We start from the raw sequence: 22,610 nt of genomic DNA, 5'->3' as shown, positions 1-22,610 counted from the left end.
TTACTTGATGGCAGAATGGTGTTTAGTCTGTGGAAAGCAGCGGCCCGTTGACTTTATTTCCTCTCAGAAACGTTGGAATCTGCTTCCCCACTAAGGCTTAGATGGACTCTCCGTCCCCTTGTTTCTTGTGCACCTTAGCGCACTAGTTGTCTGATTTGCATCATGAAGAAGCCCTGCCCCACACCCGAATTTTCAGCTGCCTGTTTCCCTGCTGACCCCTCTCACTTCCAGGAGGCAGGACATGCTTCATCAACGACTCGGTTTCTAGCACTTTTTATGTCTTATTATGGGTCCTCTTCTGTATTCAGGAGCTCTGTCTCCCTTTCAGAACCTCCCTTGACTTGGTTTCTTCCTCTAGCTACTGTCTTTTGTCTTTTATAATCACCATTAAATGTCTCGGAAAAGGAGGTGGTTGTGATTGCTCCTATTTCTGTCGGAGATGTTTCTAAACTGTCAGCATTTTGTCTTCTCGTGACATCCTTGGAAGTCAACTCTGACATCTTGCCGACTTGAGTGACCTTTCTCCTCCTCGCGTCTCTCGCTTGTTGTGGCAGTGGTCTGTCCCAGCTCTTTCCCTCTCTGAAGTGCCCTTTGCCCTTTTTCTTAACTGTTTTCCTCCTGCTGCTGGTTTTTATACTCTGTGTACTCTACCTTCATGGTTTCATGATATTATAAAGTGACTGACATATTTGGCCCTAACTTACTCTTTAGACTTTACTTTTCCACAGGAATTTCCTGCTGTTTCCCCAAATAATAGTCCTAAAACCTTTTCTCCCCTGTGACTGAGTGTGTATTCTTTTGTTAGTAGTACACTTTGTCAAAATCTTTGATTCTTCCTCTAAACCAGTAATGTTACTTCTTGTTTTCAGTGTCTTATAAATTCCTCCCTTTCTATCTGTTTGTGTTGCCATTTCACTGGGTCACACTACGACCACATAAATTATTACAAAAAGCTCTTGATCAGTCTGTCCAGTGCAGTGACATTAGATTAGGATTATTAAACTGTCACTTTGAGTGTTCCTATTGAACTCGAACCCAGCAAACGCCTGGGGAGTGGAGACCTGAGTACAGTGATCAGTACTTACGGAACGAATGGTACTGTGTTGTGTAGAAAACTCTTGGTCACATGGCCACACATCACTGGCAGGGTGTAGTCTGTACTGTAGTCTGGATTTAGCCTGTTTGACTTACTTTGAATCCAGCTCTCATTAACACATCAAGTTTTATTCCCAAGGTGCTTTTTCCCTGCTCTGAAGTTCCCTACATCATGAAATAAGCTGCTGTTTCCTGGCAGCAAGTCCATTGTATTTTCATATTTTTCTCCCTTTTTCTCCACGTTGATTTACTTGGGCAGAGAAGACAGACATCTCCATGTTGTTTTAGCCATAGGGTTGATTAGTTCTCTCAAAACAGAGTGTATGTGAATTATGCATTATTTTCACATGTCTATTTTCTTTATTAATTTTTATTAAATTTATTGGAGTGACATTGGTTAGTAAAATTATTTAAGTTTGAAATGTACATTTCTATAATACATCATCTATATATTGTGTTTCTTTTCCAGTGATATTGTTAATGAATACAGACATGAATATTGTGAATCAAATGGGGGAGGTGGTGAATATTGCCAAACTACTAAATTATTTAGCTGTGTTCATTGCTTGTTTTGTTTTTTTCTCTCTTTTTTTAAAATCGAAGGGAAAGGGATGAAGAAAACCAAGACATTTCTTCATCTAAATCAGCAAGAACAAAAATGGAAATCTCTAGTTCTCTTTTAGAACAAACACAGCCTGCTACATCGTCAATATGGAAAATGAAGGAGCAGCACCTATCTCAGGATGAGCATGTGGGGGAAGACCCAGATAACTTTCTTACTGATAGAAATTCCACTGTGAATAGCTCTGCCCATAAATCTCATTCTACAGAAAAAGTAAGGTCAGAGAAAAGGAAACCTGATGATGAAGCCATAGAAAATGAAGTATTGGAACAGTTATTCAAGAACACAAAACTAGAGTTAGAAATTGAAGGAAAAGTTCAAAAACAAGAGGAAGATGCCAGTATCAGAAAAAGGCCAAGATTGGATAGAGAAACAAATGGCTCCTTTAATGATGAGAGAGTAACAGAAAGTAACAAAATAACTGTAAGTAACATTTTTTTAAAATGAAAAGTATTGCAAATAGAAACTTAGAATGTTAAAAAGTGCTTTAGGTATTTGTATTGACAGTATGAGCATCCATTATGTTTCCTTAAGGAAAAATTAATAGCTTCAAAACTCAGTATTAAGTATAACAATTTGTTGGTTGATAAGGTAAAAGTTAAAAGTACAGTAATTCTTTAACAATAACACTGTTATTCATGATTGCTTTAATAGATTTCTAGCTGTGTTATTATATAAGATACTTGGCCATGAATGTAAGTATAGGACATGCCTTAATAGAGTAAACAGGCACAGAAAGAAGAAAGTTAGTGAAACAAAGTATCTAGTAAATAAGTTTTTAGGGTAAAGCATGTATAACCTCACTAGGAATATTTTTTTTCCGTTTTGATCTTCAATGTCTTATCCTGTTTTCATGAATGTTGATAATTGTCTTGCCCACTTTGGTCTAAGAAAACTGTTGGGATTTCTTCCTGTTTTATGCATCAGTAAGTTGCCTACTATCTGTAGAGCAGTTAGCTCATGAAGTGAGAGGACAGACCTCATGAAATCAAACTTGAATATTCTGATCTCCACATAGATCCGTTACTCTGCTCTCATTTATGGCTATGCGTGGTCACCCCCTTAAAAACGGCTATTGGCTAAGGACAGGACTCAGTAAAGGATAAGGGTTAAGCGATTGGGAGGATAAGCGTTTGCTGAGAAGCTCGTGTGTACAAGCAGTGTGTAAATCGGTAACTACTAGTAGAAGAAAAGGTATACGTGATCTCGGACCTGTGTGTTAGCATCTTCACATGAGGGGGGGTGTCCTCATTATTTGTGCGGTGAGCATTTTACCTGGTGAGCTTTTTAAATAGGGGTTCCCAGAGCAGAGCCCCAGAGATGCTGACTCGTACACCCAGTCTTCTTCCCAGAAATGGTTCCCTCATTGTATTAGTTAAGAATTCCTCTTGCAGCCTTTAAAAATTCTAAAATCAGGGCTTAAATAAGATAAGGTTATTTTTTCCAATAAAACAAACCCAGAAGTAGGTAAATAAGGTGGCTTGGCAGTTCCACAATGTTAATTTCCTTGGTGTCTGCCTTCCTGCTCTACGGGATGGCACCTCCAGCCATCATGCCAGTTTGCACGGAGGAAGAACGGTGGAGAAAGGACAGGGTAAAGACCTTTCCACTTGACTTTCTCCCCACTTTTCTAAGGAGCTTCCTCAGAAACCCCATTTGATAACTTGTGTTATTGGCTAAAATCCAGTCATGGTCAGGGCCACTTCCCCTCCCTTGTCCCAATCTAGACGAAAGTCTGGGATGTGTTTTATGCTTGGCACATAGCTGTCCCTAATGAACTTAGTGATAATTGTAAGGAAGAAAGAGAATGGGTACTGAACAAGCCTCTAGCTAGACTGAAAACTTGAGAAACACGGGGTCCTTTATTATCAAAGGTTTAAATATCCACACGTCACTCACTGGTGTAGCTGTTGCCACCACAGTGGAGAGCTGGGCCAGTTATCACCATGGGAATGAGGCATTAGGTGAAGTGCACAAGATGATTCCTAACTAAGTCCAGTACATTTACATCTTGTTGTAAAGGTGTTTATTCTACTTGCATTGTGAATTTACACTTTAGCTGCAGACTGTTCAGAATCTGTTTGGCCCCTTAATGTTATTAGCATTCAGTCTTCAGAAAGTTAGGCCTCATTTCTGTTATTTTGGTTACACCTTTGGGAATGTATATGCCTTGTGGTACCCTTCCCTCCTGTATTTATTTCTAATTTTTTCTGATATGTTCTTTTCTTTCTCTCGTCATCTTGTCCTATTACACACATTAATCTTTTATTTTTAAGCCTTTTTTCTCCCTTCTCTTTCACTTCTATATCCCTGATTGGTCGTCTGTCCCCAGTGGACGACAGCTCTGTCTGAAATGGTGGAAGTTTTAGTCACAGAACTCTTTGGTCCTCCTGTGTGGCTGACTGATCTTCCTAAATACCTACTTTGTCTGCACATTCTCCCAGTGCTCATAAACCCAAGGAATTGGGCACACCAGAGCCCAGGCTGGGAGAGGCAGGAAGTGCGTCCCCAGAGATGCGGGACCATCCAGCAGTCTTCTGTGCACCTGAAGAGACCTTTCATTTAATAGCCAAGGTGGACATGCTGTGGAATGAGACCAGGGAATATAATCATTTTCTTTTGCTGTGTGATTCTGTAGCATAATTTTCTTGCCTTTTATTTTGCTGTTTCAGAATTTATGACATTCTAAATAAAAATACAGTACAAAATAAATATGTTGTCTAGACTTTTGGAGAGTGAATAGCAATTTGATTGTGGCACACTTGGATATCCTAAAAGTTAAATCCCTCTACTCTAGCACTATAATTTTTTAAGTGAAAATGTAACAAAGTTAGTTTTACTTTCAGTATAATATAACTTTTGAAAACTATTTTGAGGTAATTGTTGATTCGCATGCAGTGGTAAGGAATTACATAAAGAGATCCCATATACCTTTCACCCTGTTTCCCCTAATAAGTAGCATCTTGCAGAAGTACATCCAGTATCACAGCCAGGAAATGGACGTGCATGCAATTTGTCAACCTTACACAGACAACCTGAGATTAGTTTTACTTTTCAGTTTTGTCATTTTAAGAACTTATTGTCTGAAAGTCCTTGTGGGTGCTCTGGATTAAAGGAATTGTGCTTAATATTTCCAGCTGCAGAAGTGATACCAGAAAACATATTTCTCAGTCCTCTCACTTAAAAAGCTTTCTGCAGTTTTACGAAGGCAAAAAGTGTGACTTTTTTTTTTTTAAGATTTTTTTTATTGGGGAAGGGGAACAGGACTTTATTGGGGAACAGTGTGTACTTCCAGGACTTTTTTCCAAGTCAAGTTGTTGTCCTTTCAGTCTTAGGTGTGGAGAGTGCTGTTCAGCTTCAAGTTGTCCTTTCAGTCTTAGTTGTGGAGGGCGCAGCTCAGCTCAAGGTGTCGTGTTCAATCTTAGTTGCAGGGGGCGCTGCCCACCATCCCTTGCGGGACTCGAGGAGTTGAACTGGCAACCTTGTGGTTGAGAGCCCACTGGCCCATGTGGGAATTGAACCGGCAGCGTTTGGGCCTTTGGAGTTAGGAGCATGGAGCTCCAATCGCCTGAGCCACCAGGCCAGCCCCAACGTGTGGCACTTCTTGTTGACATTGGATTCCTTAGCCATATTTCAGAAAGTCATTTTCTAAAATACATTGATGGTAGAACTGCCATTTTTCTGTTTTGGGATTTAAATGTAATTCTGGCACGTCTGTAAGATATTTCTGTAAGCTGAAATAGAAAGCTATTGTCTAGATACTCCTCCTAGGAATTTATCCTGATGTAAATGGCAGCTGTGTCTGTCTTGGCCTTGCTTTTAATCTCCGAGTCACCAGAAAATGCACACATGACTTGGCGTCCTTGTTAACATTCCTGTTTATGGCACCCACTGTCTGCACAGTATCTCTTTTTCACCTCATTCCTTGTCTGATTCTAATTTAAGGTTTCTTTCTGTCTTATTACTGTAGCATCTTCCAAAGCCCAATATCAATAGCTACCACGGACTGGAAGCCATCATTCTGTTAATAGCAGCCTAGCTGCAAGCATACTATATGCATTGAACAGATTAGGAAACTGACAGGAGGAGGTGTAAGTAGCTTGCCAGGGTTGCTGTGCTAGCTCTTGACAGCTGGCACAAAAACAGGTTTGCTTTGCTGAGATAATTCCCAAGCTTATAGTCTGAGTATCTGGGAAGGGTGTAGTGTGGTTCTCTGAGCTACGAAATGAAAACATGCTCCAGAGGATAAGCAAGCCTGAAGAAGGAGTAGTGCAGGGTGGGGAGCAGGTGCCAGGGAGTGACTTGTTGCTTGTGGTGACCACAGCTTCCAGTGGGAGACGTGTGTGAGAGTACTCCGGAAAAGGGCATATGGTCACCTTGGAAGGTAGGTTTTCATAAGACATTAACTCTCTTTAGTCCCTAAACAAGCACAAAGTACATTGGTTTTTCTGGACTTTCTTAGTAATTTTCCTGAATTTTTATTGCTGAATCGTTGAAACTTTGATGTAGAACAATATACTCCTCTATTGTATCCAGGAGGACTGTGGTTTTAACTGAAAATAAGAAGCCGTCTCTGTGATGCCCTTTTATCTATAACACGGTCTGGATATGTGAATGTGAAGCCTAGTATGATTGCATACAAGGCAGTCTTAGGGTTATTACAGATAAACATCTCAAATAGTTAAAGTAACTCTGTTTCTGTCTTTATGGATTAAGGGTGATTTAAAATTCAATTCTCAACAAATTCAGGTAGAATTCCTTAAAAGTGTTTGTTTTTATTTTTAACTATAAAAGTAATGCATAATACTGTAGAAATATTGAAAATAAAAAATATAACAATTTGTTGATAATCTTGTCTACAGATAGCTATAATTAATATTTTAGTATTTTCTTTTTAAATCATATTTTGTTAACTTGGAATCCACTGTTAATGCAATTTTGTAGCCGTTTTTATTCACTTATATTATGATCATTTCTCATATTGTTAAATGTTTCTTAAGTATGTAACTTATGTGAACTTAGATTGCTTCCAGTTCTCTGCTCTTACCACTGACTCATACTACAATGTCTTCCGCGCCATATGTTTTTATTCCCATCTCATAGTTTCTCTAGGGAAGATACTTGAAAGTCAAATAACTGGATCAAGAGCATGAATATCTCTAAAGTTTTCAGAAAGGTGCCATTTTGTATCTCGTATGAACAATATTTTCTATTTCTTTAGCCAGAAAATGAAGTTGGGAAGAAATGTGTGCTCAAGAAAGAATTACTATGGTCAACTGAAGAAGAGCCATCTGTGAGGAAACTTTTATTTTATTTAATTTTTATAAAGATTGACTTACATGGACCATTATCTCATCATTTTCTGTCAGTTTTCATTCTTAGGATTAGTTATTTCTATTTTTATATTTTGGTCTGTTTCATAATTGTGCCCCCTCTGGAAATAGATAGATCATATATATATATATATATATATATATATATATATATATATATATAAATAACGATGACATAGCAAAAAGACTAAGGACAAAAAAAAAGCCTGAGTGAAATTCCTTGTCCTCTACAGATAAGTGACCTTGACTAAGTCATTTTCACATTTATGACGCTCAAGTCCTTTGTTTAATAAAATCATGTTGACACTTCCAACAGGGTTATTGTTTGTATCAAGTTAACAGTTGTGAAAAATTTCTAAACTCCGAAACACAGTACGAAAGTATTAGGGTATTTTTATTAATATTTTATTACGAGTTCCTAATTATATGTACCCTGTCACTGTCAGGTGAGCCTTTTCTTTTGACTTTTCCCTTTTTTTCTCTCTCCCTGACTCTTTATCTTGTCCTGTTAGCAACTTCCATGTGAATACAGAGTAAAGCAGCTTAAAAAGCTAAAATGGTCAGCCTGGAGCAGCTGTAACAGTGTTGCTATGTAACTACTTAGTTAACAGCACATGACAAAGAATCCCTCATTCAGCCATAGGAAGGAATCTTCAGGCTGATTTAATAGCTATCAATCTGGAATAAAAAGTGGCTTTCAGTTAATGAAGTGTTGTGTCCAGAATTAATAATTGATTTTTCTGAGGTGTCAAAAATAATAAAAATACAAATTTTTGAAAATCCAAAAAGGCTTAAATACAGCAGATGTGAATTTGTAGAACAGATTGTAAGGGTATGATTTTAACAAAAAGCAGCAGATAATACTGAGATTTCTTGCCCAGAAAATGTATACAAGAAGATAAATCGTTTATTGAGATAGTTATTAAAATAGGCTACTAAATTAAAAATATTATGTTTGTTAAGCTTTGTGTCATAGATTAGTATGGTATAAATGTTTCTAAAGTTATACAATACTTGAATAAATGCTTTTCTGGTTTTGAAATAGATATGATTTGATTCCAGATACAAAGTTCAGGTGCCAGACATAAACCTTTTTAACTGTCTTTTTCAGATGTTTGAACTTTTTTTCTGCAGAAAAAAATTCTGACAAGTAATTTTCTTTTTTCTTGCATTTCCTCTTCTTGTCCATCCTTCTTTATCCCATCTAAGAACAATGCAAGTCTTCAGGATGATGGTGAGACACCTCCAAGGAAGGTGTTACTGACAGAATTTAGATCACTGGTGGTTAGTAACTCTGCCTCCAGAAACACATCTAGTGTAAATGATGGTTATGGTCAAGTGAAGAATTTCAAGAAATTCAGAAAGGTATGTTTCCTTTAATTACACTATAATAAGAGGGCAGTGTTTGTTGCTAAATAGTAATAAAAGCAGTTCATGTTGAAAACAGACTATTTCTGCTGCTTAAAACAGTTAAAAAATTACTCTCGGAAGGACATGAACTGACAGTTAAAGAATATATGGAACACCTAGAATGAAACAAACTTCTTCAAGACTGAATTGTTTAAAGTGTGTGTTTACTTGGCTTTCCCTCCTTAAACAGCAGGCGTTTGGCTATAGCGAGAGGGTCTTCTCAGTTGTGGTATCGATGTATGATTTCCTGATGGGCTGCTTTAACTCAGGACTTTATGAAGATAACAAATGTGTTGAAAATAACTGACCACATTCAATCATGAAAACCAGGCATTCTGTTATCACACGTCCACACAAAACAAATATATATACAGAGTGTTACCATCAGATCCGAGTTTCTTGTCTGTTAGGAGCTGAAAGGTAGCTATGTTATCAGTGTGGTTAAAAGAAGGTTTCCGACTCAGTCTGTGTTCTTTTGCTCCCTGTTCTGGGAATTTGCTCTTGCTTTCGCACTGCTGACTACTGACTGCTACCTTCTGCTTACGCATTGGATGAGAGTACAGGAACATGGCACAAGTGACATCTGTAGAAAACTGCTTTTCTCTAGGACATGATTGTCTGACTCTTACTGTGACCAGGAGGTGGTGGAGCTTTTTCTTTAATGTGAGCTACTATTACCATTTCTCAGTTAAATTATTTTCTGCTAATGACAATCTCTAAAGGATTCCAAACTCCGTTAACAGGAAGAGTCTCTTCTAAGACTAGAAGATGGGAATGTCTCCGCTGACATGGCACCCATGTCTTCTTTCTCACCCCACGGCTGTGGTGCACGAACAGCATAGGCACATTCTTATCACATGGGTACTTCATGTTCAGTGTAGTGTGACGAGATCTCATTGTTAAATCAAAAATTCAAAAGACATACTAGTTTCTTATTAATGAAGTTACCAAAATAAAAGCAATAATATTCATTGTGGCGAGGAGTGGTAAAGAAGTATAAAGTTGTACAGACTTGTGGGACGTAGTTTGGAAAATTTTAAAACCCCTAAAAATATTAATATCCTTGACCAAGGAATAATTTTGAGAGTATAAAAGAAGTTCAACCCAGAATTTGTATGGAAAGTTGTTCAGTTGGATTACCTCTAATGAAAGAGTTTGTCTGAGTGTTTCTTTGTATATACAAATCAATGACCTGGTTGTATTTGTACTTTGAAAATACTGCTTAATGATGAAAACTAATTTAACATTCCTGTTCCACTTCATACATTGAAATTTTTAAAAATCCCATAAATACTAAGGATTTATTACTCCCTAAATACAGTATTACCAATGTGCTTGATATGCATTTTCACATATTTTTAGCATTTTTTAATTTGTGGGCAATTAAAATTTCAATTAAAAGTATAAACTATTGCCGTCTCCAATACCTCTTGCTAGGAAATAGAAATTGGAAAGTTTTGAATACTTAAATTTTCATGAGTACTAGAAAGGACTTACGCTTTGAAATCTTTAGAACACAGTATAATTTGAAATACAGTGTGTGTGTTCACCTTGAATTGGTAAATGATGAGCTAAGGTCATTTTTGGATAAAACTTCCAAATTGAATATCGTAAATTCTCTTAGTACATAAATCCCAGTTACATATTTAAATCTGGTTATCGTAATAGCCAAAAAATAGGGCAAAAACATGGATCTAACATAGTTACTTCTCTCCCTTTCATTTGTAGGATACATACATCTTTGACACTTATGTTATACATGATTTACAATCTTTACTTTTTCTAAGCTTTTTCAGAAATGATTATCTTAATTTGCTAATGCATTTAACCTTATTACTTTTACTATTTAACAGGTCACATTTCCTGGAGCAGGCAAACTCCCACAGATCATTGGAGGATCAGATCTGATAGCTCATCATGCTATGAAGAATACAGAATTAGAAGAGTGGTTAAGGCAGGAAATGGAGGTTAGTAGGAAGTGAGCTCAATAACTTGTTTGACTTGCATTTTCGTCCCTTTTGGTTTCCTTTGAGTAAATTCTTCTTAAAACCAAACTTAAGTGACCTAAGGTCATTCATTAGGACAATTCCTGAGTTACAGAGCATTGAGATTAATTTGTACCTTTCTATAACACCTCTTTAAGGGACTTCTAGATTTATTAATTTAAATTATGGGACTTAAACAAATGAGTTAAGTTTACATCCTAACGTAAAGAGGAAAAAAGAGACTTAACCCACAAAAATTTCAAAGGAAGCTAAAGGATAGCAATTAAAAGGATGATCATACAGTCATATGGAAGATATTACAAATATGTCAATACAGTAGAAAGGACTGGGCTTCTAAATCTGGGAATTGTCTTTCAACAGTTCTGAGAATTTCTCTTTTGAATATTACCTTTTTCCTATTTCCTCTAATATCTTTTTTTTCTATGTTTAGCTTTTTAAGCACCTTCATACTGTTTTCTGTAGCAACTGCCCCATTTTGCATTCCCACCAGCAGTGCACAAGGGTTCTAATTTCTCACATTCTCGCCAATACTTGTTATTTTCTGTTTTTTGTGTGTGTGTGTGTGTGTGTGTGTGTGTGTGTGTGTGTTTTAAAGATGTTATTGGGGAAGGGGAACAGGACTTTTATTGCAGGACTTTTATTGGGGAACAGTGTATACTGCCAGGCCTTTTTTTTCCAAGTCAAGTTGTTGTCCTTTCAGTCTTAGTTGTGGAGGGCGCAGCTCAGCTCCAGGTCCAGTTGCCGTTTTCTAGTTGCAGGGGGCACAGCCCACCATCCCTTGTGGGAGTCGAACTGGCAACCTTGTAGTTGAGAGCCCACGCTCCAACCAACTGAGCTATCAAGGAGCTCAGTGGCAGCTCAGCTCAAGGTGCCGTGTTCAATCTTAGTTGCAGGGGGCGGAGCCCGCCATCCCTTGCGGTACTTGAGGAGTTGAACCGGCAACCTTGTGGTTGAGAGCCCACTGGCCCATGTGGGACTCGAACTGGCAGCCTTCGGAGTTAGGAGCATGGAGCTCTAACCACCTGAGCCACCGGGCCGGCCCCATTTTCTGTTTTTTAATAGTAGACATCTAATGAATATGACGTAGTATCTCATTTGATTTGCATTTCTGTAATGATTAGTGAGGTTGAGCATCTTTTTATGTGCTTCTTTGGATGTGTATGTCTTCTTTGGAGAAATGTCTCTTCAAGATCTTTGCCTCTTTTTAATCAAATTGTTGATCTTTCATTATTGTTGTTGAATTGTAGGAATTCTTTATATGTTCTGGATATTGACCTTTTATCAGATATGTGACTTGCAGATGTGTTCTGCCATTCTCTGGATTGCTTTTTCACTCTGTTGATTGTGTACTTTGGCGTCCAGAAGTTCTAAATTTTCGTGTAGTCCAGTTTATCTTATTTTTTTTTCTTTTGTCGCCTGTGCTTTTAGTGTTATATCCAAGAAACCATTGCCAGATATGCTCATAATGTCAGGAAGCTTTTCCCCTTTGTTTTCTTCTAAGAGTTTCATAGTTATAGCTCTTACATTTGGATCCTTGATTAATTTTGAGTTAATTTTTTATATGTGGTGTTAGAATAGGTCTAACTTCATTCTCTGTGGTTACACTTTTGTACTTTGGTTTAAAGACACATGATCACACCATCTCAAAGGTGGGCAGGGCTTTAAAGTTGTTATACTATTAACTGCTTTCTGAAGAAAGTGTGCCTTAATACCTCTTTCCATGGGCAGTTGTTACTGGTCTATCTTCTTTCCCCCCAAGTGTCTTTCTAAGTTTTAAGAAGGTAAGGGAAATTGTTAGGTAATATTAATTACTGTATAGTAATTATTTGTAATACTTACTTTAGGGTCTAAAACTTTTTATTATGAGAAGTTTTCAGATACACACCAAGTAAAGAGAATAGTAAAATAACCCCCTAAGTGCACAGCTTCAGCAAGTTTTAGCACTCTGCACATCTTGCTTCATCTGTTCCCTTCCCAGCTTTTTCTTTCTGGAGTATTTAAAGGCAAATCCCAACTCTCTCACTCAGATTTATATGCTTAATGCAAACGTGCAGATTTCTGATCACATGGATCGTGTCAGAGTGCTTTTCTGGGTACTTTATAGTAGATACTTGGATAATCCGTTCACATTGTTTTAAGCCATGAAATTAGGGCCAGCAGCATCATTTTGATATTTGAAATTGCTTTAGAGTTCTATAATTTTGCATACTTGTTTTGTGGCATTTCTCTGATCATATCTGCAACTGATATGCTGCCTAAGCCTCAGGAAGCCAAATCTGTTATAACATTGCTCTTTTGGAAAAATATGGACTGCTTTACAGCTGTCCAGGTTAGAATGCGGTTTCTAAGACCTCACTGTTTACATATGTTTATGAACTGCTATAATGAGAACCACAGGAAAGATTACAAAAATAGGCTTTTCTTTTTTTACTTTCTTCCTCAGTGTTGTGTGTACTAGTAGATATTATATGTATAAGAAGACCATCCATCTGATACCTAAGTTTTTCAACCCCTTTTTTTAACCAGAGAATTTAATAAAACTCAGTAAGGTGGGGAACTTTGCAATAGAAGAAATACTACGTGAAGATGAGAATTTAGACACACACGGCCACTGAATTGAGAGAGAACCAAAGCCTCATACAAGGGTGGGCAGTTTTCTTCCTCGTCATCGAGTTGCCTGACTGTCCAGTGCTGCCCGACTCAGAGGTGGGCTCCGGACAGGTCACCTCAGGCAGCCGTGGGAAGAGAGCTGTAGGATAACAGGGAGAAGGGGTATTCCTTTTTTGAACTTGATTTGACGTAAGTTAAATCTCCTTTTCTTATCTGTGTATCTTCTATGCATTTCATCACTGATTCTCTGGAGTGTATTTTTGCTCATTTTTTTCAGATTGTCTTTAGTACTTCTGCTTCAGTTCTGTTTGGTTGGTATTCCATCTGTCTGTTGAGTTTTCACTCAACCTGTTGTAGTTTTTCATTTCTGGAAATCTTTTTTATTCATTTCTAAATCTGTTTTGTTCCCTGCTGCTGTGTGTAAGCTCTTCTTTTGTAATCTTTTCCTGATGGTACCAGTACCTAAAGTGTTTGTCGATCTGTTTCTGCTTGTTCTCTTTTTATAGCACCTTGTTTCCAATTGTGTATATACTTCATGATCTTTGAATGGTGAACTGCTCATTTCCCTTGAAACTTGATCTGTGGGAATTCCTGGCATCCTGAATTCAGGTGTATTTCCTCCAGAGAAGACATATATACGTCTGTCAGTCTTGTTCTACCAATATGAGACCACTTTAGTCTCTGCTTGTGAGGGTTTTGGATCAGTCAGGTAGTTACCGTGTTCCCCGAAAATAAGACCTAGCCTGATAATCAGCTCTGATGTGTCTTTTGGAGCAAAAATTAATATAAGACCGGGTATTATATTATGGAAGACCAGGTCTTACAGTAAAATAAGACTGGGTCTGATATTAATTTTTGCTCCAAAAGACGCATTAGAGCTGTTGTCCAGCTAGGTCTTATTTTCAGGGAACACTGTAATACATGTTTGGACCAGAAACCTGAGTGAAGGCCAGCTTGTCTTTATAAACGTAGATTTCTTTTTCCTTCTTTCCTCCCTATGCCAGGATCAAGACAGGCAAGTTTCTTTGCTGGTGCCTTTTGTGTTGTAGGATTTATTCCTCTTTCACCCTTTAGTAATAGAGTCTTTTATTAGATTCCCCGTCTTGGGTTTTCTTACATATCACTCATCCCCTATCCAGATATGGAAGCAGAACCCTGGTTTTTTATGGTTTGCAGATATCACAGGGCAGGGCAAAAAGCTGGCTGTGGTACTTAGTAACATCTCAGGGTTTGTATTTTGCCTTATTGTGGGTCCACTGTAGTCTTCTGCAAATAGTTTTTAAAAATTGTTAGGAAGGTCACTCAGAAAATTTGCATTAGTAAGAAGGTCACTCAGGATATTTACTGTCCAAAAACGGGAGTGTGGAAATCACTTTCTCTGCCTTTCTTCTTGGAAAGAATAATTGGCTTTATTATTTTATAAATGTGCATTTCAGAGAAGCATAGTAGTACACAAAAGAATTGAAGCAGTTCAAATGCTAAAGCCCAGAAATTACCCATTTAAAGATTAAGTGAATAATATTCCAGACATCTCTTAATTGAGGGGAGTGAGAGGCGGGACAGCGTGGGAAGGGAGAAAGGGAGCCACTTTACCTGGTCAAAACTGGGATAAATACTGCCTTCTCAGCCCCTTCATCAGTGCTATCTGTGACCTCAGAACACTGAGATTTCACTTAGGAAAAGGGTTCTACTGCAGAAAATGTTTAAAAATTCACCAAGCAGCAGTGTGTGTGCTGGTTGCCTTGATGGGGAGGTTGGCTGGTGGAAGTTGTTTAATGAGAGGACTTTGCAGTCAGGTGGCGTGAAGTATAAATGGAGAGAATCTGTGGAATGGGAGACGTGTAGAAACAAGAACAATCGACCTGATGACCTGGATGTGGAGCTCTCGGAGGTGCCTGAGCACCCCATATAGCAATCCATTCACTGCATATGCACCATTGAGCAAATGTTTGAAATTATGTTCGTTTTGACAGGTGCAAAATCAGCATGCAAAAGAAGAGTCTCTCGCTGATGATCTCTTCAGGTAAAGTTTTAATTTCCACCTTCTCATGAATCTTAGAGAGATGTATGTAAAATTCAGTTCTGTTTGTAGAGATTTAAATATTTGTTTTTCTTCTGTCCTTAGAAATAAACACTTAGTCCCTTCCCCTAAAGAATGTTTTGTTTGTAATATGTGTTTTTTTCCTGCTTGAGCACCTCTAATTGGGTTTACTGGATATAGCTTCGAGGTTTGGGGTGATTTAGTTGTACTGCACCACAGGAGATTTAAAATTTGTGTGGGGCATTCAGGAAAGAGACAGTTCCTAAGCTGGGTGAATTTGTCTATAACTGCGAGACTTTCAGCTCTAAGCAGAATTATGAGTGAATGGGTTTTGAAGTCAGACAAGTAAACTACCAGACCATTTGTTTAGTTTTAATTGGCACATGCATAAAAACAAGAGGCTGGATTAGAGTTTCAAAGCAGGTTTTGGTGGGAAGTTTATTACAATGGATGATTATAATTCAATTCTGATTTAACGTATTTTCAGTGTTCTTACAGGCCCACAAACCTTATAATTATATCTGAAATACTCACAAAGTATTGAAATATAGGTAGCTACTATAATAGTTAGGGGAGAATAACATTTTCCCAAACTTACTCCCAAAACAAACATTTTCCCAAAACAAAGAAGGTACTACATTTTTGAGTCTGTTTTGCAGTGAATTTGATTCTTTAATTTCATTATTGACAGTATGAATCATTGGTCAAAATGTGGACAGTGCTGATTTTTCATAAGAAGTCAAATGAGAAAATCTGGTTGTCCAGCTACATTTAATTGCTATTAGAGAAAATTTTGTAAAGTAATTATATTTTAGGTTTATTATGCTTGTTTGTGTAAATGCTATTCTTTAATTTAGGGGCAGGCAGAGAAACTATTTGAAGCCATATTAAAAGAAGTATAAACACATATTTGTTTTTAAACTGTTGTTTTTGTTAATTATTTTAATGGGTTTATAGGACTTTTTGATGATGTTTTATTTATTCACCAAAGCATTCAAAGGATAAATGAAAGTATAAATGTTTAATTTATGTGCTTAATATACTTAATGTCTGATTTTAAGGATAAAAATGGCATTCTCATTCTGTTTGCTAAAGTGTGACTTATTTTGAAAGCCCTTTAACTTTAAAAGTGAAAGAAATGCCATCATTTATCTAGGTATCTTCTAACCCCATTTCTTTCTTGCAGATACAATCCTAATGTAAAAAGGAGAAGATAACTGAGAATTTTATAAAGAAGCCATGGAAAACCATTTTCTGTCAAGTATTTACTTTGTTTCCTCTGGGATACATACATATAGTATATAAAAGGGATGGGACATAAGTTACAAATATTCTATGGCCTGAATTTGTTAAATAAAATGCACAAAACTCCATTTCTTTTGTGTGTGGCAAATAGTATGGTTGTTTCATTTTCAGTCTTGGTCTTTTCATCTCTTATGGTAATTTTTCTTTTTTTCATTTTTAAATTTGGTTTTTATTTATTTAGTAGTTAATGTAGTCACAGTTCAAAATTCTAAAAGTTTAAAAGAGTAAAGGATTAAAAAGTTTCCCATCACTGTTTCCCCTCCTTAGAAGAATCCATGAGACTAATTTCTTATGGGTCTTTGCAGAGATTTGTAATACCTATTCAAACTTCTGTGCATATCATTTTTCAGTCATTTTCTATGGAAACGATAGCATATAACATGCAGTGGGCAGCAGCTTGCACCTTTTCACTGATTTGATCATAGGCATATCAGAACATCCTTTTTGCTTTTAATTTTTCCTTTTCCATATGCATAGTCTTCCTTGAGCTGAAGTGACCTGAATGAAATGGATTTCAGTAGTGAAGATGTCACCACATAAAGTAGTACTGGCAACTGGAGACAGGATGGAAGCCTTCCTCAAGCTTGTGGATAAATCTCACTAGAATGGAGAGACCTCTTTGGTGGTCTTACTGAGCTGGGTGTGCCTCTGTTGTGAGCTTCTTAGAGACCTAGGTTTGGTACCTGTAAAGTAGAAATGGTAAGATCGTCTTCTTTCTACCTTAAAGGGAGATGGTAAGAAAAATGAATGTCTTTTTTCAAATTTTGTAATATAAACAATTTTGTACCTTAGGCTTATGGTCAAGTCCTTTGGTTACCAAACATTGGTACATCATGTCCTAGGAAGCAGAGCAGGCTTTGGATTCTGCCTGAAAGCGTCCTGGTCTCATGCAGGTTCTGCCGCCCTAACATGCTTACCTTTGTAGGCTGGTAGCGATAGCGTAGCATGAAAATGATGCATAAAGTAACATGTACCATTGCTAGACCTCATGGAAGATGCAGTGCTCTTCCGTCGTCAGGGAAGGCACCACATGTGAGGGTCGGCTAAGCCACTTTGCACCCCTGGCCAGCCCTCGGAACGTACCGTTGCCTTTCAGGAGTTCGTTCCTTAGTGTCTTTGCTGTTTCTTGTTTGTTTCTTTGTTTTATTATCCCTTCAAAGTCTTTGTTTGGGTAACATGATTAAAATTGTATTATATATAAAACATTGCTGTCCACAGCACTCAATCCAAAGATGAATGAGCAGTGGTCTCTGCTCTCTAGGACGTGACAGTCTGAGTTGGAGAATTTCCTTTGAGTTCTTTTGAGCTCTGGAAGTCTTGTTAAGCAGACGGAGGATATCCCCCATTGCTGTGCACAGATCCTTCGGGGGGCTGTTAGCTCTGCCCTGAGCCAGTGGAGGCACAGCCCCCGCGCTGGCAGGTGTGCAGCTTTCCCCAGGCTCTCCTGGGGACACTTTTCTAAGCCTTTACATGTTCTAGGAGAAAGATGGGAGGGTAGGTGAATGAGAACTGTGCCCCATTTCTAGCCTGGGGCTTTAGCTGAGCTTCCTGATGGCAAGGAGAAGGTGGCCAGGCCTTGGGCCACAGTCTCTCAACTGTCCATTTCCCAGCAGCACTTAGGGGCCCCACACCCCTTTCCCTTTCTGCAGTCGTAATCACCCCGGAGTGTCTTCTTTCCGGACTTCTTCCCAATTTTACAATTGAAGCCTTGTGGTTGGTTACACCACTGGGAGTCTCCAGTTGCTTATTGGAATGATATTCATGGTCCAAATTCCTTCTACAAGATTGAAGAAAGGTGACTTCCGTGAAGTTTGCTCCCTCAGGTGTAACAAGGCCGCCTGTGTGACTGGCTGGTGAGCAGTAGTACTGTGAACACACAAGCACAACAGAACTGAATCTCTTTTTCCCTGTATCAGGATGATGTGGAGTGAGCAGGTGTATTTTGCTGCTCTAAGCCATGGAACTGAATGTCACAGTACAGGCTAGCCTCCCACACTGGGAACAAGAATTCCTGAAAATTTAATGTTGGTTTTGGTAGTAAGTTACAAAACCTTAACTGTTGGCCAAGAAGCCTGGATTTTATTCGGTTTGGGAGTGGGGGAGCTGCGCTCTGTTTCTGAATGGGAACTTCTAAATCAGTATGTTAATTATGTGTAAGATACAAAGAAACGGAAGGTACCGGTATTTCCATGTTGAGCTCCAGTTGAAGTAAACGGAAACCACCATAGACGTTTTAAGCAGGAAATGTTTTAATACAGGGAATGAGATGCTGAAAACGGCTGGACGAGGAGCAGGCTCTCACCTGGGCCTTCAAGGAAAATTCCCAAACTGTTGAGAGCAGACCGCAGTCCACTCCTCACTGAGGCCTCCCTGGAGCATGTGCTCAAGTGTACATGTGTGCTCCCATCATGCTCCAGGCCAGAGTGGACAGTGAGGGGGGCATGGGTGACGTCCCTGGGAGAGGAGCAGCCGGAGGGATGGGACTTGGCCTCTCCCTCACTGTCACCTTCCTGACCTCAGGCTCCAGCATCCACTTGGTAGAACTAAATAACCTGCTGGCAGGTGGGGCGCTCGCTCAGGGAGTCAGAAGTGGAGGTTTGAAGATGCTCTGCTGCTAGGAAGTGGAATGGGGTGAGCCAAGGTACAATTTCTAGTACAGGCATCAAAACTGAGATATTAAAAGCCATTAACGAGGAGGTTATTAGAATAGTATAAGGGGTTATAAACACATAAGTGATGACGGTGGTGACGCTGGAGAGAGTGTGGACACCGTACGAGTGGAATGGCCAGGCCTTATTGGTGGATGAACTGGAGTCTCTGAGTAATAACGGTCTTGCTTTGCAACTAGCCAGTGAAGCTGGTGGCCTCCATGCTTCAGGTGAGGAATGGAATGGTCTCAGCCATGCCCACAGACCTGTTCTAAGGAAACCTGCCTACACCAGTCCACGAGTGCTCCTGTCTGCAAACATTGGGATTGCCAGAGGTTTTTCCTTTTAATCCATTACCCTGGGTGTGCAGTGATGTGTCATTCTGGTTTTAATTTGCATTACCCTGGCAACTATAATTGAGATATAGAAGTTCTTCATATATTATGGATGCACTTCTTTTGTGTATTGAGAATATTTCTCCTAGCCTGAATTATTTTTATTTTCATATTTCACTGTTTTTCATGATCTCTTTGATGAACAATGCTTTAGATTTTGGAAAGGTCAAACGTGTCAATTTTTTCTTCTTGATGTTTCCTTTTGTATCCTAAAATATTTGATTCAATATCAAGATTTCAAAAATATTCTGTTTTCTTCTATAAGCTTTATATATTTTTATATTTATATATATCTGATCAAACATACATTAATCTTTGAGTATGAAGTATGGGTTAGGGTTCATTTTACTATCCATATGGCTGTCCAGGCTAGCACCGTTTGTTGAAAGAACTGTCCTTTCTTATTACCTTGGCAACTTTGTAAAAAATGAGTCAAGCGTATGTAGATGGGTCTGTTTTTAAACTCTGTCCTGTAGCATCAATCTGCTTGTCCGTTCTTAGACTCAAGCACACTGACTTGAATCACTATAGCTGTTTAGTGGGGCTTGAAATAAGGTACTTTAAGTCCATGAAGCATATCAATTTCTATCAAAAAAAAAAAAAAACCTGCTAGGATTTCAGTGGAGATATACTGAATCTAAAACTTGATTTGGGAAGAATAGACATCTTAAAAATATTCAGTCTTCTAATACATGAGCATAATACATCTGTTCATCTCCTTAGATCTTTAATTTCTTTCAGCATTATTTTATAGTTTCAGTAGAGAGGTTTGCACATCTATTTTAAATTTATCCCTAAATGTTTAATATTTTGATACTATTGTAAATGGTACTTTTAAAAATTTCATCTTGCAATGATTTATTGTTTATACATGTAAGTGCAGTTATTTTTTGTATATTGAATTTAGAGGCTAAGAACATGCTAAACTCATAGTTTAGGATTTTTTGTGTAGATTCCTTAGGATTTAAAAAAATTCTGTAGGTGTAAAGTTGTTCATAAAATTCCTGTGTTAAACTTTTAATAATTGTGTAATATATAATGATGTCCCTTTTTTCATCCTTGTTTTCAGAGAAATGTGTTCTCTTTTTCTTGATCATCTAGCTAAAGGTTTATCAATTCTGTTTAAAAAGTTTTAAAGAATGGTTGGTTTTGTTAATTTTTCTTTATTGTTTGCCATTTTTGTGTTTCATTGATTTTCACTCATCTTTATTTCTTCTAATTACTTTGTGTCCAGTTTGCTCTTATTTTTCTAGCCCCTGTAGATGGAAGCTTAGATCATTGATTTTAAATCCCTCTTCTTTTCTAACACGAGTATTTAAAACTATACATTTCCCTCTATTTACTGCATTAGTTGCATGTGACAACTTTGGATATTTATGTTAGCATTCAGTTCAAAATATATGTCTTAATCTCTACATGCTTTCTTCACTGATACATGGGTTAGCTACTTAATTTCCAAATAAAAATTTTCCGTCTATCAAAAGATGTTATTTATTTATTTGTTACTGCTTTCTAAATTAATTCCACTGTGGTAAGAGATCATATTTAGTAAGATTTTCAACCTTTTGAAATTTTCTAACACTTGTTTTGTGGACAAACATGTGGTTGGTCTGTTTTGGTAAATGTTCTTTGTCTACTTAGAAAGTGTATTTTCAGGTTGTGAGCGTAGTGTTCCATAAATATCATTTAGGTGTGTGGTTAATTACTGTATTGACATCTTTTATATCCTTTCTATTTTTCTGTCTTCTTGTTTGACCAGTTACTCAGAGGAATATTAAAATCTCCAACTATAATTGTGGATTTGTCTGTTTCACCCAGTTTTACTGAGATATAAATTAGTTTAAGGTGTACAACATAATGATTTCATATGTGTATATATTGTAAAATGATTACCATGGTAAATTTAGTTAACATTGATCACCTCACAAATTTTTTCTGCTTGTGATGAGAACCAGCTTTCAAATATACAAAATAGTATTGTTAATAGTCACAATGCTGTAAATTACATCCTCAGAACTTATAACTGAAAGTTTGTACCTTTTGATCACCTTGACACATTTCCCCACCACTGCCTTAGACAACCACCGATCTGTTGTGTGTCTAAGTTTGGTTTTTAGAGATTCCATGTATAAGTGAGGTCATATAGTATTTGTCTTTCTCTGTCTGACTTATTTCACTTAACATAATGTTCTTTAGGTCCATCCATGTTATTCCAAATGACAGGATTTCCTTTCTCAAGGCTGAATCTATATTCTATTGTAGATATGTGTATATATGCCATATGTTCTTTATCTGTTCATCCATTGATGGGTACTTAGGTTGGTTCTATATATTGCCAATCGTGAATGATGCTGCAGTGAATATGGGGGTGCATGTATCTCTTTGAGATAGTGATTTTATTTATTTTGGGTAAATAGCCCGAAGTGGAATTGCTGAATCATATGATAGTTCTATTTTTAATTTTTTGAGGGACCTCCATACTATTTTCCATAGTAGCTGCACCAGGTTACATTCCCACCAACAGTGCACAAGGGTTCCCTTTCCTCCACATCCTCACCTTATAGTTTGTATAACTTCTTTTTGATGACATCCATTCTAACAGGTGTGAGGTGATTTTTGCGTTGTACTTTTGATTGCATTTCCCTAATTAGTGATGGGACTAATCACCTTTTCATGTACTTGTTGGTCATCTGTATGTCTTTGGAAAAATGTCTATTTAGACTCAATCTATTTTTTAATTGGATTCTTTAGTTTTTGCTATTGAGTTGTGTGAGTTCTGTATATGTTTTGGATATTAAACCTTTATCAGATACGTGATTTGCGAATGTTTTCCTCCAGGACTTTTATGGTTTCAGGTCTTACATTCAAGGTTGTAATCCATTTTGATTTGTTTTTTTCTATGATACAATGGTCTGGTCTCATTCTTTTGCATTTATCTCTCCAGTTTTCCCACCACAGCTTATTGAGGAGACTGTCTCCTTCCCCATTGTATATTCATGGATCCTTTGTCAAAAATTGACCGTAGGCTCTATATTCTGTTTGATGGATCTGTGTGTCTGTATTCAGTCTGTTCTTGAGACAGATTTAAGGAAACCATGCAGATTTCTGGAGCTGCTTCTCAGTGCATCTCCCTCAGGCACCTTGC

General features: G+C 37.7%; 1 protein-coding gene across 6 annotated transcripts in view; it reads left to right on the top strand.

Annotated features, from left to right (window-relative positions):
- NBN (nibrin) overlaps positions 1-16,531 on the top strand; it is a 33,748-nt gene extending 17,217 nt beyond the window's left edge. For 3 of the 6 annotated variants that reach the window (XM_081071021.1, XM_081071022.1, XM_081071024.1), the window contains exons 11-16: positions 1,699-2,140; positions 6,939-7,010; positions 8,260-8,415; positions 10,314-10,427; positions 15,050-15,099; positions 16,304-16,513. In XM_081071021.1, the coding sequence (XP_080927147.1) occupies positions 1,699-2,140; positions 6,939-7,010; positions 8,260-8,415; positions 10,314-10,427; positions 15,050-15,099; positions 16,304-16,334 (865 nt within the window). In that variant the 3' untranslated portion in view covers positions 16,335-16,513. Of the gene's footprint in view, positions 1-1,698; positions 2,141-6,938; positions 7,011-8,259; positions 8,416-10,313; positions 10,428-15,049; positions 15,100-16,303 lie in introns of all 6 variants that reach the window. The other 3 variants (XM_081071025.1, XM_081071026.1, XM_081071023.1) reach the window with 2 other exon arrangements.
- The last annotated feature ends 6,079 nt before the right edge of the window (positions 16,532-22,610 follow it).

The sequence above is a fragment of the Rhinolophus hipposideros genome (assembly GCF_964194185.1).
Source record: "Rhinolophus hipposideros genome assembly, chromosome: 13".
Taxonomy (NCBI): Eukaryota; Metazoa; Chordata; class Mammalia; order Chiroptera; family Rhinolophidae; genus Rhinolophus; species Rhinolophus hipposideros.
This window is presented reverse-complemented; position numbering and strand designations above follow the sequence as displayed.